The 20,231-nt window shown below is 44.0% G+C and overlaps 1 protein-coding gene across 1 annotated transcript in view; it reads right to left on the reverse strand.

Annotated features, from left to right (window-relative positions):
• PIK3C2B (phosphatidylinositol-4-phosphate 3-kinase catalytic subunit type 2 beta) overlaps positions 1–20,231 on the reverse strand; it is a 130,578-nt gene that overhangs the window by 40,355 nt on the left and 69,992 nt on the right. Inside the window, 4 exon segments of the mRNA XM_030221025.1 lie at positions 4,068–4,210; positions 12,065–12,176; positions 12,261–12,428; positions 19,859–19,981. Coding sequence (XP_030076885.1) covers positions 4,068–4,210; positions 12,065–12,176; positions 12,261–12,428; positions 19,859–19,981 — 546 coding nt within the window.

Below are 20,231 nucleotides of genomic sequence, written 5' to 3' on the forward strand. Positions count from 1 at the left end.
GCTAACTGAGCTCCACAGCTTTCAATGGACAAGTGAGGAAATTGCTTCAGTCCACTGATGTCCTGATATAATTACAGCTCAGACGGGGGAGTGGGAACAGCATCCGGGGTTACAGAGTATAATGGAGGCTGCTCAGGATACAGGAAGGGCAATTTATCAGGGGAAACTTGGCTCTCTGGAAACGTATCCTCCTCCCCCAATCCCACTCTAAGCACATGAAGCCTTCCACACCTGCTTTCCGGAATGAGAGACAACTTTAGGTCAGGGATGGATTGGATTGATTCATGGTATATTACTGCCTTATACCTTGGTGCCAAAGCAGTTTACAAATAAAATCACATAACATAAAGTAACAATTACAAAATTTAAACACCAACAATATCAGGCAAACAGTATCTGCAAGAAATCAAACATAATATTGATGAAACATCCGAGACTTTAACACAGTACATAAGAAGCATTTTGAAGTTCCTCAGGCAAAGAGTTTCAAAGAAGGCTCCTGAGGTTAATCTCACAACGGAGAACAAGTGCCTTGAAGCTTTTATAAAACCGGCTCTCTGAACTATCCCCCTCTGCTACAAACTGACACCTGCTCCAAGATGGCTGCAATTCCGTGCATGTATCCGTGTGTGTGCTCACGCGTACATCGAGGGCTGAGGAACATCTCGTGGGAGGTTCTGCTCCAGCGCCGTTTGCTCCATCTCTAGGGAAAGTCAGCCCTCTAGAAAACAGCTGCAGAGTGTGTGGGATGAGGGATAGAGTAGGGTGACAACGAGGGACAGAAGAAGGTGAAAATCAAACGCCTCTGCATGACTGAAGACAGATTTGTGCAAATAAGGTGACTGTCGCTTTCGTAAAGTCGGGTTTTGCATACAGAAAAGGTCGTTTCTAAAACAAGGCACTGGATAAACCTGTAACTGTGGGTGTCCCGCAGTTATGCTATGCATATGTTTAAATGTTTTTTGGCTCGTCCTGGGGATGGAGTTCAGCAAAGTTTAGGGTTTATACATAGAAACATGACGGCAGATAAAGGCCAAATGACCCATCCAGTCTGCCCATCCTCTGTAACCCCTAATTCTTCCTGCTCCTAAGCGATCCCACATGCTTATCTCATGCCTTTTTAAATTCTGGAACAGTCCTCGAACTCCACCATCTCCACCGGGAGGCCATTCCACGCCTCCACCACCCTTTCTGTGAAATAATACTTCCTTAGGTTACTCCTAAGCCTATTCCCTCTTATCTTTGTCATATGCCCCCTCATTCCAGAGCTCTCCTTCATTTGGAAAAGGCTCTCTTCCTGTACATGTTGAGGTTCATAAGCCTGTCCCTATAATATTTGCATTCAAGACCGCTACTAATTTCGTAGCCGCCCTCTGGACCGACTCCATCTGTTATATCTTTCCATAGGTGCGGTCTCCAGAACTGCACGCAGTACTCCAAATGAGGCCTCACAGAGACTTATACATCGGCACTATCACCTCCTTTTTCCTGCTGGTTATCCCTCTCTTTATGCACCCAAGCATCCTTCTGGCTTTGGCCGTCACTTTTTCTACCTGTTTGGAAGCTTTAAAGGACGTCAGACACAATCACCTCTATATGGTGCCTAAAAAAATCCACACGTATCTAAGCGTATTCTATAAGTGGTGCCTAGACTTAGGTGCGGTATATAGTTGATATCCCAGTGGCTAGAACTTCGTTCATTCCGTTTACACCATGGAAAAATGTGGCGTAAACACCGGCAAGTAGATTTAGGTGGATGGAGCCATATTCTATAACACTGCATGTAAATTTTGGAACGCCCACAAAACGCCTATTTCCACGGCCTTGTTAGCTCCACACATTAGAATGTAGGTACAGTGCGTAAATTCTAATTAGTGCTCAGTATTGCTTGTTAAGCGCTGTTAGAAACGCAGATTGGCTTGTTGTTAGAGAATACCCTTGGATTTCGAGGCGGAATGCTAGGTGCGATATTTAGAATCCGGCAGATAATTTGCAAAAGGCAGATGAGCAAGTCCCAGCGGACACATATGCGCAACTTTACACCTGCTCTGGATCTGACGCAAATATACTTGAGTGCCTGTCACTGCAGATACACGTTAGCAGTAATTCTAGGAGGGAGAGAATCTGAGTACTCTCTCTTTGACGTGCTATTTACACATATACCAGCCGCATCCACCTACACAGCTAGTTGTAAAATGACCCTCCATATCTGCTCAATTACCTCATTAAAATGACCTTATTAACCTTAGCTTAATAAGTAGCCTAATGGTTAGTGCAACGGGCTTTGATCCTGGCAACCTGGGTTAAATACCCACTGCAACTCCTTATGACCTCGGGCAAGTCACTTAACCCTCCATTGCCCAGGTGCCAAAACTTAGATTGTGAGCCCTCTAGGGACAGAGATAGTTTCTGCATATAATGTGTACTGCGCTGGTAAAGGCGGTTAGCTTAGCGGAATTTTAAAAAAAGCTTTGGACGGCTTCCTAAAGGAAAAGTTCATAGACCGTTATTAAATGGACTTGGGAATAATCCACTATTTCTGGGATAAGCAGTATAAAAAAGGTTTTGTACTTTTTTGGGATCTTGCCAGGTATTTGTGACCTGGATTGGCCACTGTTGGAAACAGGATGCTGGGCTTGATGGACCTTTGGTATTTCCCAGTACGGCAATACTTATGTACTTATGCCCTCTAGGGACAGAGAAAGTACCTGCATGTAATGTCTACAGTGCTGCCCTCTAGGGACAGAGAAAGTACCTACATATAATGTGTACAGCGCTGCCCTCTAGGGACAGAGAAAGTACCTGCATATAATGTCTACAGTGCTGCCCAGAGAAAGTACCTGCATATAATGTGTACAGCGCTGACTACGTCTAGTAGCACTATAGAAATGAGTAGTAGTAATATGCGAAAAATACAACAAAGAAAATGTTCTTCGCCATGTGGAAACTTAAAAGAATCAAACCTTACTTCCCAAGGGACATATTCCGAAGCCTAGTACAATCAATGGTGCTGAGCCACTTAGACTACTGTAACGCAATTTACGCAGGTTGTAAAGAACAAGTCATTAAGAAGCTGCAAACAGCCCAAAATACAGCAGCTAGACTCATATTCGGGAAAGCAAAATACGAAAGCGCCAAACCCCTAAGAGAAAAACTACACTGGCTCCCTCAAGAACAAATTGCGTTCAAAGTATGCACCATGGTCCACAAAATTATACATGGGGATGCTCCGGCCTATATGACAGACTTTATAGACCTACCTGCTAGGAACGCAAAAAGATCAGCACGTACGTTCCTCAACCTCAATTACCCCAATGCAAAGGATTAAAATACAAGTCCACTTATGCAACCAGCTTCTCCTACGTTTGCACGCAGCTGGAACGCGCTTCCGAAGACCATAAAGACAACGCAAGATTTAACTATCTTTCGAAAACTACAGAAAACTGACTTATTCAAGAAGGCATACAACAAACAACCGTCCTAATTACCAAACAATAAGATGAGAATAAGATTGGACTGACACTAATCACGCGACCGAGCAAATTCAATTACCTTAATGAACAAATAATACCACTTCTAATCTAATATCGACTACTCTGCAACCACAAAATAATGACTAACCTCACCGCCATACACTAATACTCTCACCCTAATGTCCTCACCTGAGCAACTACATAATGCCGACACCTACACAAGATCACAATGTATTCTTCTACCATGTATGTACACACTTGATTGCAAAACCATGTGCATATTTGTAGTCCGGAATGGCAATTGCCATTACGGCAAATGTAAGCCACATTGAGCCTGCAAATAGGTGGGAAAATGTGGGATACAAATGCTCGTTTGTTCCTGCACATTTTCATTGCCTGTAGGCCTGCTGATGACAGGGTCATTATAATCCCCAAATTTCCTTCTGGCATTCCCTTCAATGAAGGACCAAATCCCTCGTTTATAAATAGTCAAAACTGTGACCTGGCCTAAAGAGAGGTGCTTGGGTGTTGAGGTACGATCCTGCAAGTGGTCTGCGCACCTGCTGGGACGTTTATTTCTGTGTGTTGACTCACCAGTAAAGGGATTCCTTCTGCATCACTGTTTTCAGTTTGCGCTGGTCTTCCTCCACAGAGTGTGAAACCTTGTACTGAGGGCCTGAATCCGGCATCTAGGGACTGCAGAACTTCACATCGAAAGCCGAGGTAGGGAAATTGATCTGCAGAGAAAGCAGGGTCAATGTCACTCCAGAACTTCTGCTTTCCTAATGCAACTTATACGTAAGCTGTGACTTCTTTTACTGACATGTTAAATCTACTGCTATATGATGTACATTTATTTATGTGTTGGGATTTATTTACCGCCTTTTTGAAGGAATTCACTCAAGGTGGTGTACAGTAAGAATATATCAAACATAAGCAATAGACAAGGCAGTAAAAATATTCAAATAACAAAGTATGGCATAGTTACTACTTACAATGTCAACACAATACGTAATAGAACATTTTAACTGACAGCGTAGAATATAAGCAAAGATGGGACATATAGATGAGTAAAGAGAGTAAGAAGAGTTAGAAAGTAGGTGACTAATTTAAGGAAAGGTGCACAGGAGGTCAGAGGGATGGAAATTTCCTTCTCCAGACAAATGAAAGTAGTTTCAAGTAAAACTGAGGACTGGTTGCCTAAAACACAGACCTGAACAGAAGTCTGTAAAAGTCTGAGTTGTAAATAAACAAAAAGCAAACTGAATATATTTATTATCTAAATAATCTGTGTATACAGTGTTTGCAAGAAAATTCACATTACATCGTCTCTGCCATAAACAGCTTACCTGCAAATTTGGACAGGGAGTTTTAAAGGTCCCACAGTGAATGATGAGTAGCAGATCCCAGCTCTGAGCCAGAGGTCCCAGGCCAGGGGGCACTACCACTGCTGATGTGAAAACATGAAGGCCCAGGGTCCTGGTGGGAAAAAGCTTGGGCAGAACTGGCATACACGGTCGCTATATCACTGGATGACCGTCTCTGGCACCTGGCTTTGAGTGTCAGCTCTTTTTGCAGGGCTTTTGTACCTGATTTTCTGCTGTAAAAACACTTGTAAGCACCAATTGGAAAGATGGAATAAAATCCAACTAATAATAATCACAGTGAAATCTTTTCATGGCTTGGATTGACTAGAAAAGGGCATTTGATTCATTTCTTCATAGAGGGATCACAAAATATCTTAAAGACCTTTCTGGAATGAGGAAAAGTATCAGAGAATTTGTAGATATCAATATCCTCCTGGAAGACACATCTGGTGGTAAATGGAGAACAGCTGGATGGAGTCGAGTTCAGACAAGGAGACTTAACCAACCATCACCCCTGCTACTCGTACTGGTAACAATTCCACTAACAGACTAAATAAAACTAATTTTAGGTACCAACTTTCAAAACAAAGTAAAAAACAACTCAGTTACTCAATATAGAACGACCAAAAAATTACGAGCAGATCAAAAGCGGTTACAGTTCACATCTTTAGTTGAGAGATAGGAATGAAATTTGGCTTAGGCACATGTGCAACAGTACAATTAAAGGAGGCAAAGTCATGGAAGATGGCTTTACAGCTAATGAATGAAAGTCTCATTAATCAACTGGCACCAGAAAAAGGATATACGTCTAGGAATATTAGAAGCCTCCGATTTACTACATTATCAGATCTAAATGAAAACAAGCTCAAACTATACCAAATGAGTTTGGAAAACTATGAAGTCAACGTGGAGGTAATGTAATGAAAGATATTAGTATGGGCAAGTCCAGTCATCAGATGTATTGCTGTAATTGTAGACAGGACAAAAGTTGATTTACAGAAACTTGATCGAAGAACCAGGAAACGGATGACAATATACCATGCCTTAGGCCCATGAACTGACACTGATAGATGAAATGTACTGAGAATCAAAGGAGGCAGAGGCCTGTTACAGGTGAAACAAACTGTGAAAAAGAAAAGAATGGCCCTGAATGACTTAAATTACAAAACGCAAAGAGCATAAGTTAACTGCAGTTTGCAAAAAAAAAAAAAAAAAACTGCTGAAGACATTGTGATTATAAAAAAAAAAAAGCAATTCAACAACTGGAAAGCAAGTTGCGTAGCCAATACATAAAAGATATTGAAGGAAAATATGACCAAAAATGTATCATGGCAATGGCTGAACACTGGAGAACTGACAAAAGAAACAGAAGAAATGATCTCAGCAGCTCAACAGCGAGAATTACAGACAAATGTTATGAAAGCTAAAACTGAACACATTCCAAATGACAGCAAATGCTGTTTGTGCAAAGGCAAAGATGAAAACTGTAGATCCTCTAATCAGCACCTATAGGAAAACAACCCAAACTATAAACAATGCCAAGATTGAGCAGCTAAATTAATCCACTGGATTCTCTGCAAACAAGCACTGGGGATCATTCCACTGAAAAGGTTCTAGAAATGAGCAGGTTGAGATTTTCTGCTACTTTCAAATTCAGACTACCAGGCACTTGGGGGACGATATATCAGTGCATATTCCATAAAGGAAGTTCCTTTATTGAATATTAGTGTAACCAGGTGAATACACACGAATGCACGAGCACTTACACCAGCTGGAGAGATGGCGTAAACATGTACAGCTATCCTCACAAATATAGCCCTCTCCTCGAGTCACTTCACTGGCTTCCTATTCATTTCCGCATACAGTTCAAATTCCTCTTATTGACCTATAAGTGCATTCACTCTGCAGCTCCTCAGTACCTCTCCACTCTCATCTCTCCCTACATTCCTCCCCGGGAACTCCATTCACTGGGTAAATCTCTCTTATCTGCACCCTTCTCCTCCACTGCTAACTCCAGACTCCGTTCTTTTTATTTTGCTGCACCATATGCCTGGAATAGACTTCCTGAGCCAATACATCAGGCTCCATCTCTGGTCGTCTTCAAATCTACGCTAAAAGCCCACCTTTTTGATGCTGCTTTTAACTCCTAACCCTTATTCACTTGTTCAGAACCCTTATTTTATCATCCTCACTTTAATATTCCCTTATTTGTCCTGTTTGTCTGTCCTGATTAGATTGTAAGCTCTGTCGAGTAGGGACTGTCTCTTAATGTTCACTGTTCAGCGCTGCGTAAGTCTAGTAGTGTTATACAAATGATAAGCAGTAGTAGTCGTCGTCTTTGGGATTCCAGAATCTTGCTTCTCTTTGGGATTGTATACGGAATCTTACAACTCTTTGGGATTCTGGAATCTTGCTTCTTGTCATCCCTTATTTGTCCTGTTTGTCTGTCCTAATTAGATTGCAAGCTCTGTCGAACAGGGACTGTCTCTTCATGTTCAAGTGTACAGCGCTGCGTACGTCTAGTAGCGCTATAGAAATGATAAGTAGTAGTAGTAGTAGTAATATATGTGCAACTCAGTACTCTAGAAGCATATTTGCAGGTTTTTGTGTTGCTTCACAGTATCAGGCAGTGGAAGGATTTGGTGTTGCTGTTACTGAGGTGACACTAGAATTTTTGTTGTATGACAAATGAGAAATCTGTGAGTGATCTGTGAATTAGCACACACAACTTAAGGCACTGTTCATTGAATTTGGGGGCTGGTGTATAAATATTACTATCTATTTAAGTACATAAGTAATGCCACACTGGGAAAAGACCAAGGATCCATCGAGCCCAGCATCCTGTCCACGACAGCGGCCAATCCAGGCCAAGGGCACCTGACAAGCTTCCCAAACGTACAAACATTCTATACATGTTATTCCTGGAATTGTGGATTTTTCCCAAGTCCATTTAGTAGTGGTTTATGGACTTGTCCGTTAGGAAACCATCTAACCCCTTTTTAAACTCTGCCAAGCTAACTGCCTTCACCACGTTCTCTGGCAACTACTACTACTACTTAGCATTTCTATAGCGCTAAAAGGCATACGCAGCGCTGCACAAACATAAAAGAAAGACAGTCCCTGCTCAAAGAGCTTACAATCTAATAGACAAAAAATAAATAAAGTAATCAAATCAATTAATGTGAACGGGAAAGAAGAGAGGAGGGTAGGTGGAGGCGAGTGGTTACGAGTCAAAAGCAATGTTAAAGAGGTGGGCTTTCAGTCTAGATTTAAAGGTGGCCAAGGATGGGGAAAGACGTAGGGGCTCAGGAAGTTTATTCCAGGCGTAGGGTGCAGTGAGACAGAAGGCACGAAGTCTGGAGTTGGCAGTAGTGGAGAAGGGAACAGATAAGAAGGATTTATCCATGGAGCGGAGTGCACGGGAAGGGGTATAGGGAAGGACGAGTGTGGAGAGATACTGGGGAGCAGCAGAATGAGTACATTTATAGGTTAGTAGAAGAAGTTTGAACAGGATGCGAAAACGGATAGGGAGCCAGTGAAGGGTCTTGAGTTATGCGTTGGGTGAAGAAAAATTTTCTCCAATGTTTTAAATTTACTACACTGTAGTTTCATCGCATGCCCCCTAGTCCTAGTATTTTTGGAAAGCGTGAACAGACGCTTCACATCCACCTGTTCCACTCCACTCATTATTTTATATACCTCTATCACGTCTCCCCTCAGCCGTCTCTTCTCCAAGCTGAAAAGCCCTAGCCTCCTTAGTCTTTCTTCATAGGGAAGTCGTCCCATCCCCGCTATCATTTTATGCAAGTACCCCCTAGGAGCACAACAGGGAAAGAGGGAAAGTGGAAGGGATTTGATTTAACGCCTTTATCAGTGGCGTTCCTAGGGGGGCTGACACCCGGGGCGGCTCGCTGATGCGCCCCGCCCCCCGGGTGCAGCGCCCCCCCCCCCCCCGGCGAAAGAACCCCCCCCCGGGTGCATGCCGCTGGGAGGGGGTGCCGCGCGCGCCTGGACTTCCTTCGTTCCATGCTCCCTCTGCCCCAGAACAGGAAGTAACCTGTTCTGGGGCAGAGGGAGCATGGAACGAAGGAAGGACAGGCGCGCGTGGCACTCCCCCAGCGGCGTGCACCCGGGTCGGACCGCACCCACCGCCCCCCCTCCCCCAGGAACGCCACTGGTTACAATCAAAGCGGTTCACATTATTTTGAACCTGGAAGGTTAAGGGGGTCTTTTATTGTTTCTTAAAACTTGTTATACCACCCTACCTGAACAGGCATTTATCTCCAGCTGATTTCTACCACAGCTTAGTATAAGACCCCCTAAGCGACATGCTCAGAGTCACGAGAAGCTGCAGTGGGAATCGAACCCAGTTTCACTGGTTCTCAGGCCACTGCACAAACCGTCATGGTCACAGAAAAGAAAACTGTATGGTTGACAGCAGAATTGATGAAAAACAGGTTGAAAAAAAAAAAATAAAATACTGTGATTTACAAACAAAGGTGGAAAGACTCTGGAGCAAAAAAATCAGGGGTAAAATCCCTCGCAGCAATACCAACTGGACTCCCAAAATACTTGGAATGTTAAACGTAAAAGACATAACCCCAATTTTGCAAAAAAAACAAAAAACCTACCCCGCTCAGAACAGCTACATTTTGTGTCAACTGCTCGGGCAAAATCCAAATTACCAGAGTTTAAAACCAGTCAGCACTGGCTGTGATGTGTCACACATGAAGACATAATAAGCTTTTCTGTGTCAGTGTGGTGAGCTGAATGCAAAAAAGGTTTGGATAACTTCCTAAAAGCAAAGTGCATAAGCCATTATTAAGATGAACTTGGGGAAAATCCATTGCTTATTTCTAGGATAAGCAGGATAAAATATATTCCAGTGTTTTGGGATCTTGCCTGGATTGGCCACTGTTGGAAACAGGATGCTGGCCTTGACAGATCTTCAGTCTGTCCCAGTATGGCAACGCTTTTGTCCTCCTATCCACTCAGACCTCTCTTATCAGCTGATTCCTCTACTGCTGGAAATATTCTGCCTCAACTGCAAGACCCTACAAGCAACTGGATCACATCAGTAGCTCAGTCTGTCCTTAGGGACCTGAAGCCATGGAGTAACCTTATCACATTTGCATTTCTTACATTCAGAATAAAGGGCCTGGACGGAGACCCAACAGCCTCCAGCAGATTTCTGTCTGTCAGCAGCTGAAGCCCAACACAAAGAGAATAGTAAAGCAAAAATTCTGGAGTTAGCAGCCTCTGCGCTTTCCTGGCACTGAGCAGCAGACAGCTGCTTCCTGCCTAAAACAAGCACTGCCAACTCCCTACCCATCCAGTTGAGATTATACGTGGCAGTGACTGTTAATTTGAAACGGGAACCCCAAGTTCTGCAACAGGCCAGTTATACATGCACTGCAGCGCAAACTGACATCAATTTTCAAAGGAAAAGTACACACAGTACGTTTTTACTAGCAAAAAAGGTGCCAGTACTCAAATGCTAGGCCACCCTTCAGGGGTGGGGTGATCACTAGCATATGTGATCAGGGTATAAGTGTGGTGTGGATGGTAATGCGAGTGAGTTGCAGGGGTATTATTTAGTAGTCTTTTAATGCACTGATTTATCTTCACTAATAAAGATTTTGTAATTTATATTGAACAGGAGTACTGTTTGCTATTAAGGCGTGTAACAACTGCCTGATGCTCTAAAATGTAAGGCATCTTTCTATGGATTCAGAAAAGCTCTGAAAAGTTACTTATTTTCTACTGTGAGTTGATGTTTTTTTGTTGTTTCTGTGAGACTGTTTTAATAGTTTGTATACTACCTTGATTGGCTTTGCCAAGAAGAGGTTATATAAAGTTTTATAAATAAATTAATTTTATAAGGGGCTTGAATGTACAGAAAAGCATTTTATAAGTCTAGTAGGTTGTTATAAGACAGCCCAGGGGGATCCACACATACAAACATGCACATTTGGAAGGTAACCTTAGAATAGACCGCGTAAGCTACAAAGACCACAGATACATGCATCATGTTTACAAAATTGCCCCAAGGAAAGTGGATGCACTCATTTACAACCGTGTGGTAAGGCTAGGCAGATAGACGTGAATTTTATACAGTATATTGCTAAGGAGAAATTAGGTCTTACCTGATCATTCCATTAGTTCTTCACTCTGTTCCAGAACTGGTGGGATAGTCCTGTCCATCAACCAGCAAGTGGAGATAGAGAATACAAAACTGAGCTACACTGTATAGGACCGTCCGTCTAGCCCAGTTCCTCAGTATGTACAAAATCAAGCAGGAGAAGACCAAACTTGGAGCCTAGCCATCAACTTCAGGGTAACGCCACCCTCAACTGGCAAGGTAGTCATCTTAGTCACCATCAGCAGCAATGAATCCTCCTTAGGCAGGTTCAGCTTGTTCTTTTCCTCGGGCACCAAAAGGTAAAGGCGTATCATGGCCCTCCCCACCTTGAGGCCCGTGTCCGGACTGTTGCATTCCGCTGAAATCAAGTCCTGAATGTCCGGGGAACACCGGACCGTTCAGGCCCCTAATTTTGGTAGAGGACAGGCTACTGGCCTGCGCCCCCAGAGCTCCTTAATAGAGAGTGCTGCCAGGGCTTCAGGAAGCTCACCTCCTCCCTGTGAAACAGTCTAAGGACCACAGGGTCATCTACCTCCCCCGGAGGAATCTCGCCCTCCTCTAAAGGTTCTGAACAAGGAGAATCCCAGCCCTCCTGAACATCCAACCTGGACCTCTTGGGGGGGGGGGGGGGCAGAGGAAGCTGCCAAAGCACCCGCAGCTGCTGAAACAGGACAAGAAGCTGGCACAGGGTGCTGCTCTTTTGATCCAATCTACTAGTAAGCAGCCCAAAAGGGAAGGAGTTTGCCAAAAGCAGCCCTTGAGGTTCTGTCCAGCAGCTGTTCCAAGTTGCAGGAGGCTGTGTAAGTCTGATCTATTCACCAGAATGTGCCAGTGTGAATAATAAAAGCAGTACAAAGGGCTCAGTTTGCTGATAAAAGCTGATATAGATGGCAGAGAGAACTTTCACCTCTTCATTAATGCTTTTATCTCTGGAGGTGGCGAATGGACAGCCCAAGTCAATCTCCCTCCCAGTCAAGACCACACTGTCTGCATGTCAGAGCCCTCCCACCAGTAACGCCCAGTACTTGCAATTCTTGCTTAGAACAGCCCAGTGACCGCATGATTTCGGAGACAGGAATTACCTGCAGAATGACACTGTCTGGCTGATTAAAGTTGGGGACGCTAGACCTGGTGCTAGAGTTATCTTGTGTTGCCGGCCACAATCCAAGCAGTTTTCGCCCACAGGTCAGAATTCTGTGAAGAGAAAGGAAGTCATGAGGGCAGGCTAGGAGTGAACATGTCTGAAGAGGAGAGGCAATGCAGAGGACAGAAACCTACTGCCTGAAGTTAAAGAGAGGGGTGGTGACCCAACCCAGAGTCTCTGGGCTCCGCCGCTGCTTGCTGCTCTCGGACGAGCTCCCTGGAGGTGGGACAGGTACAGCATGCAGCGTGACCGTTAAGAGGGTTTCCCGTGGTAACCTGTTTACCTGGATGGGAAAGCAGATCCTGTAAAAGACAGACACACAGTGAATGAGGGCAGGTATCACAGATCTTTCCACAGTTTACTCTGTCCATGATTAAATCTTACAGAATGCAGAAAAAGGACTCGACTGACAAGTAGGCAGAGGAACAGTCAAATTAAAAGCAAGACAGCTCACAAGATCAATCAGTGGGATCCCATAGAAGTCAGGGTAACCAAAGATCCTGACAAACTCTTATTGTAAAAGGTACCACAGGCAAGGATAAATATTCAATAAGCTTTCCTAAATGAGAAGATACCCACACACTTTTCAACCTGCTCACAGGTTGGGCGCTTATGCAGGTAACCAGTAAGGCAGCTTGACTATAAGTGGACAGTTTGAAAACTTCAGCGTGTGTGTGGAGAAATCTGCAGACTGAAATCACATTTGGCAGATTCTACCATTTACAGCCATATAACCCTCAACTTTGCCCATGAAGCTCTTGACCAAGCCAACACAGATAACCCAGGCCAATGCATGGTGCAATCAGTTACCAAATCCCATTTTTCACTCCAATTTCAAACGTAAACAGTTAAAACCACTAAAACCCTCTAAGCTTAGATGTGAACAAACCTGACATTTGCCCTTCTCATGCCTTCTTCTGACCAAGATATTCTGCTGTCCTTAAGGATTGATCATTGAGCTTTTGGCAGATGATCCATCCCGTGCACTGGCCGTGGGATCTCTGCACTGCGTATCACGCAAAGCAGGCTGCTGGGAAGTTTGAAATGTTCTCTTGCTCTGATTTACTATTTATTTGAAATAATTATATTCAACTAATTCCAAAAATTCTCAACAGACAAGCTACTTCTGTTTTAATGTAAACAAACAAATCTTATTTGCACAATACATCCCTTAGGTCTTTCATATCGCTGGTTAGATTAGAAGCCATATTTTGAACTGCTACTTTTAACAAATTTTATTCATTTTACAACTATGACAAGGCTCATTGTAGTAACATAAGTACTCAACAACAGTGTGTACATAATAATTTACCAGGATACAACAAATACAACACCCTACCTCAACTTCTCTTCACCACATTGAACTCTCTCCTCAAGGTGTCCCCTCCCCCAACTCCCCCTTCATTATCTCCTCAGACCCTTGCTGAATTCTTTCACAACAAGGTTCAAAAGATAAACCTTGCTTTCTCTACCTCACCAGCTCTCCCTCCACTAGTCCGTTCCCCTCTCTCTCCTTCCCCTCATTCCCTTTCCTCCTTTCCTGAAGTTACTATTGAGGAAACTACACTTCTCCTTTCTTCCTCAAAATGTACCACCTGTTCCTCTGATCCCATTCCCACCCACCTTCTTAATGCCATCTCTCCTGCTCTTATTCCTTTTATCTGTCACATTCTCAACCTCTCACTTTCCACTGCGACTGTCCCTGCTGCCTTTAAACATGCTGTGGTCACACCTCTCCTTAAGAAGCCTTCACTCGACCCTACTTGTCCCTCTAATTACCGACCCATCTCCCTCCTTCCTTTTCTCTCCAAATTACTTGAGCGTGCTGTTCACTGCCGCTGCCTTGATTTTCTCTCCTCACATGCTATTCTTGACCCACTACAATCTGGTTTTCGCCCTCTCCACTCAACCGAAACTGCGCTTACTAAAGTCTCCAATGACCTATTACTGGCTAAATCCAGAGGTCAATATTCCATCCTCATTCTTCTTGATCTTTCCGCTGCTTTTGACACTGTAGATCACAGCATACTTCTCGATACCCTGTCCTCACTTGGATTCCAGGGCTCTGTCCTTTCCTGGTTCTCTTCCTACCTCTCCCTCCGCACCTTTAGTGTTCACTCTGGTGGATCCTCTTCTACTTCTATCCCTCTGCCTGTCGGCGTACCTCAGGGTTCTGTTCTTGGTCCCCTTCTCTTTTCTATCTACACTTCTTCCCTTGGTTCATTAATCTCATCCCATGGCTTTTCCTACCATCTCTATGCTGATGACTCCCAAATCTACTGTTCTACCCCTGATATCTCACCTTGCATCCAAACCAAAGTTTCAGCGTGCTTGTCTGACATTGCTGTCTGGATGTCTCAACGCCACCTGAAATTAAATATGACCAAAACCGAGCTTCTCATTTTCCCCCCCAAACCCACCTCCCCGCTCCCCCCGTTTTCTATTTCTGTTGATGGCTCTCTCATTCTCCCCGTCTCCTCAGCTCGAAACCTTGGGGTCATCTTTGACTCTTCTCTCTCCTTCTCTGCTCATATCCAGCAGATTGCCAAGACCTGTCGTTTCTTTCTTTACAACATCCGTAAAATCCGCCCCTTTCTTTCCAAGCACTCTACCAAAACCCTCATCCACACCCTTGTCACCTCTCGTTTAGACTACTGCAATCTGCTTCTTGCTGGCCTCCCACTTAGTCACCTCTCCCCTCTCCAGTCAGTTCAAAACTCTGCTGCCCGTCTCATCTTCCGCCAGGGTCGCTTTACTCATACTACTCCTCTCCTCAAGACCCTTCACTGGCTCCCTATCCGTTTTCGCATCCTGTTCAAACTTCTTCTACTAACCTATAAATGTACTCACTCTGCTGCTCCCCAGTATCTCTCCACACTCGTCCTTCCCTACACCCCTTCCCGTGCACTCCGCTCCATGGATAAATCCTTCTTATCTGTTCCCTTCTTCACTACTGCCAACTCCAGACTTCGTGCCTTCTGTCTCGCTGCACCCTACGCCTGGAATAAACTTCCTGAGCCCCTACGTCTTGCCCCATCCTTGGCCACCTTTAAATCTAGACTGAAAGCCCACCTCTTTAACATTGCTTTTGACTCGTAACCACTTGTAACCACTCGCTTCCACCTACCCTCCTCTCTTCCTTCCCATTCACATTAATTGATTTGATTTGCTTACTTTATTTATTTTTTGTCTATTAGATTGTAAGCTCTTTGAGCAGGGACTGTCTTTCTTCTATGTTTGTGCAGCGCTGCGTACGCCTTGTAGCGCTATAGAAATGCTAAATAGTAGTAGTAGTAGTGCTATGATAGCACATTCCATACACCAAGGACACACCACAACCTGTGTCATTACAACACATACCATATCCTACCTATGTAGATACACCAAGAACCCACCACAACCTGTGCCATTACAGCACATACCATACACTAACCTACGCAGATACACCAAGAACCCACTACAACCTGTGTCATTACAGCACATACCATACCCTAACCTACATAGATACACCAAGAACCCACCACAACCTGTGTTATTACAGCACATACCATACACTAACCTACGTAGATACACCAAGAACCCACCACAACCTGTTTCATTACAGCACATACCGTACCCTAACCTATGTAGATACACCAAGAACCCACCACAACCTGTGTCATTACAGCACATACCATATCCTACCTACATAGATACACCAAGAACCCACCACAACCTGTGTCATTACAACACATACCATATCCTACCTATGTAGATACACCAAGAACCCACCACAACCCGTGTCATTACAACACATACCATATCTAACCTTTCTAGATACACCAAGAACCCACCACAGCCTGTGTTATTACAGCACATACCATACCTTAACCTATGAAGTTACACCTAGGACCCACCACAACCTGTGTTATTACAGCCAACTAGGGACACAGAAAGTACCGGCATATAATAATTGTAAACCGTTTTGATTGTACCACAGAAAGATGGTATATCAAATCCCATTACCCTTACAAGGGCTCCAGAAGAACAAAGGTTGATATTGGCATTGAAGGAAGTGAAACTAGGAAATCAAGTACGCTAGCGTTTAACTATAGAAAAGGTGATTACGACAAAATGAGAAAAATGGTGAAAAAAAGACTGAAAGGAGCAGCTCGCAGAGTAAAAAACTTGCATCAGGCGTGGATGCTGTTTAAAAACACCATCCTGGAGGTTCAGGACAAATATATTCCACGTATTAGAAAAAAGGGAAAAAAGACTAAACGTCAGCCGGCGTGGCTAAACAGTAAGATAAAGGAAATCATTAGAGCCAAAAAACAATCCTTCAGAAAGTGGAGAAGAGAACCACCTGAAAGTAACAGGATAGATCATAAGGAATGCCAAGCCAAATGCAAAGCGGAGATAAGGAGGGCAAAAAAGGACTTTGAGAAGAAATTAGCGTTGGAAGCAAAAATACATAGTAAAAATTTTTTTAGATACATTAAAAGCAGGAAACCGGCCAAAGAGTCGGTTGGGCCGCTGGACGAAAATGGTGTTAAAGGGGCGATCAAGGAGGACAAAGCCGTAGCGGAGAAATTAAATGAATTCTTTGCTTCGGTCTTCACCGAGGAGGATTTGGGGGGGACACCGGTGCCGGAAAGAATATTTGAAGCGGGGGAGTCGGAGAAACTAAACAAATTCTCTGTAACCTGAGGATGTAATGGGTCAGTTCAGCAAGCTGAAGAGTAGTAAATCACCGGGACCTGATGGTATTCATCCCAGAGTATTAATAGAACTAAAAAATGAACTTGCGGAGCTACTGTTAGAAATATGCAATCTGTCCCTAAAATCGAGTGTAGTACCGGAAGACTGGAGGGTAGCCAATGTTACTCCGATTTTTAAGAAGGGTTCCAGAGGAGATCCGGGAAATTATAGACCGGTGAGTCTGACGTCGGTGCCGGGCAAGATGGTGGAGGCTATTATTAAGAATAAAATTGCAGAGCATATACAAAAACATGGACTGATGAGACAAAGTCAGCACGGATTTAGTGAAGGGAAGTCTTGCCTCACCAATCTAATGCATTTTTTTGAGGGGGTAAGCAAACATGTGGACAATGGGGAGCCGGTTGATATTGTATATCTGGATTTTCAGAAGGCGTTTGACAAAGTGCCGCACGAAAGACTCCTGAAGAAATTGCAGAGTCATGGAATCGGAGGTAGGGTATTATTATGGATTAAGAACTGGTTGAAAGATAGGAAGCAGAGAGTAGGATTGCGTGGCCAGTATTCTCAGTGGAGGAGGGTAGTTAGTGGGGTCCCGCAGGGGTCTGTGCTGGGTCCGTTGCTTTTTAATGTGTTTATAAATGACCTAGAGATGGGAATAACTAGTGAGGTAATTAAATTCGCCGATGACACAAAATTATTCAGGGTCGTCAAGTCACAGGAGGAATGTGAACGATTACAGGAGGACCTTGCGAGACTGGGAGAATGGGCGTGCAAGTGGCAGATGAAGTTCAATGTTGACAAGTGCAAAGTGATGCATGTGGGTAAGAGGAACCCGAATTATAGCTACGTCTTGCAAGGTTCCGCGTTAGGAGTTACGGATCAAGAAAGGGATCTGGGTGTCGTCGTCGATGATACGCTGAAACCTTCTGCTCAGTGTGCTGCTGCGGCTAGGAAAGCGAATAGAATGTTGGGTGTTATTAAGAAGGGTATGGAGTCCAGGTGTGCGGATGTTATAATGCCGTTGTATCGCTCCATGGTGCGACTGCACCTGGAGTATTGTGTTCAGTACTGGTCTCCGTATCTCAAAAAAGATATAGTAGAATTGGAAAAGGTACAGCGAAGGGCGACGAAAATGATAGTGGGGATGGGACGACTTTCCTATGAAGAGAGGCTGAGAAGGCTAGGGCTTTTCAGCTTGGAGAAGAGACGGCTGAGGGGAGATATGATAGAAGTGTATAAAATAATGAGTGGAATGGATCGGGTGGATGTGAAGAGACTGTTCACGCTATCCAAAAATACTAGGACTAGAGGGCATGAGTTGAAGCTACAGTGTGGTAAATTTAAAACGAATCGGAGAAAATTTTTCTTCACCCAACGTGTAATTAGACTCTGGAATTCGTTGCCGGAGAACGTGGTACGGGCGGTTAGCTTGACGGAGTTTAAAAAGGGGTTAGATAGATTCCTAAAGGACAAGTCCATAGACCGCTATTAAATGGACTTGGAAAAATTCCGCATTTTTAGGTATAACTTGTCTGGAATGTTTTTACGTTTGGGGAGCGTGCCAGGTGCCCTTGACCTGGATTGGCCACTGTCGGTGACAGGATGCTGGGCTAGATGGACCTTTGGTCTTTCCCAGTATGGCACTACTTATGTACTTATGTACTTATGGTATTGAAAAGCCCTTACCTGGACAGCGACACCACTCAATGGATAAGTGACCCCTCTAAATTTTTGTGCCGCTGAAAAGTTTTACACCCTGCCCAGTACTATCTGGATAATACTGAGCTGACCAAGAGCAGACTTGGATGGAGAGTGGGCGTTCTGCCCAATTCTGTAGATAGCTGGTGAGATTCAGTTGCTATTTGTACAGTCATGCATGTAATCTAGGCCAGGAAACATGTCAACGGTTTCTCTGTACATTTAGCGCTGAACACATGCAATATCTTTAAAAGTGAGACTAGCGTTTAAAAAACCACTGACTGCGATGTTTGAGTATTGACTCAATAGTGTACAGTAAAAGGTACAACTGTTCATACTTCTTATAATCCCTTAAATCTCACACAATATATCACATATACATCACAGCCCATCCTCCTCTGCTATTTATAGCCTATGTTACACCTTTGCACTTTGTTATAACAACCTACACTAACGTCCCTGACTGTAATTATGCACTGAAACACCTGGTCCTTGTACAGGCACCCTTTACAATGTCTTCCGACCTTCTACGATACCAGTGGGTCAGCATACATTCAATTAAAACTACATCTCCCAGAACGCATGGTTCTGTGGTACCTTATTGAAAGATGAAGCAGATCGACCCATGAACTGTTTCCCAATGAATTTTGCAAAGTTAAAACTTTCCAAGTGACATGTTTCAGTGGCCTCAGACTCAGGATCCGCCTGGCCGGCAACACTTTCCCCTTCTTTGTTCCCAGAAAGGTTTACACGATCATCTCTCCACAGTGCTTGTGCATCTGTTCCTGTCTTCGTGTCACCCTCCTCTGCTGCTCAAGTTTTGCAATCAGCGGAATGAATCTGCTTTCCAAATGTTCTGCATTAACTGTCAGCCATGCTTAGGTCATAGTGTCCATCTGTAGTTCTCTCTCTCTCACTCTTCCTTGAGGTCCTTTGTCTCCTTTTGGCAATATTTTTCTTTCTCTGCCTCTTTGTCCTTTCCTGTATGACACTGCCTGTGTCCTTCTCAGGGATAACAAGTTCTATAATTATCCGTTTTCCATAGCACTGCTGTTGTAAGAGAAATCACACCAGCCAGCTCTGGAGGGTTATTTTAAGACTAGGCCCTACAGCTCAATCCTAGTGGCATGCACAGCCAGTGATTAAACCGACACAGAACTGCCAGTTCTGAAGGTCGCAGTGGCACAAGACAGAGGAGCTTCCAGGGGAAACTCATTTAGCTTCCACTCAATCCTGCTTTTTCAACTTAACCTTCCACTTTTGCCACCCAAAATGGCTCTTCCTCCTTCACGACCTAATCTCTCTCCTCCCCAGCAAATTTTCCCAGACTTACATTTGGTCCCAGACGATGAGGTGAAAGAGGTATTTATAGACGTGAGTCTTCTTGGTCTGCAGAGGGCTGCACAGCTCCTTTCCTCCGTGGCTCAGGGAACAAGACACGTAGAAATCTTCGTAACTGCAACAGTAAGAACAATGATAAATGTGTGAGAAACATATGATGCAGAGAGCGTTACAAAAAGAGAACTTCTCAATGTCCCTTTTCATGCTCCGAGACCCAGTACTAAGGTAAACTGATGGTAGTAAAATAAGCCATCTTAATGGTAGCCCACGTTACATAGTAACATAGTAGATGACGGCAGAAAAAGACCTGCACGGTCCATCCAGTCTGCCCAACAAGATAAAACTCATATGTGCTACTTTATGTG

The sequence above is a fragment of the Microcaecilia unicolor genome, chromosome 12 (genome assembly GCF_901765095.1).
Source record: "Microcaecilia unicolor chromosome 12, aMicUni1.1, whole genome shotgun sequence".
In the NCBI taxonomy this organism is placed as follows: Eukaryota; Metazoa; Chordata; class Amphibia; order Gymnophiona; family Siphonopidae; genus Microcaecilia; species Microcaecilia unicolor.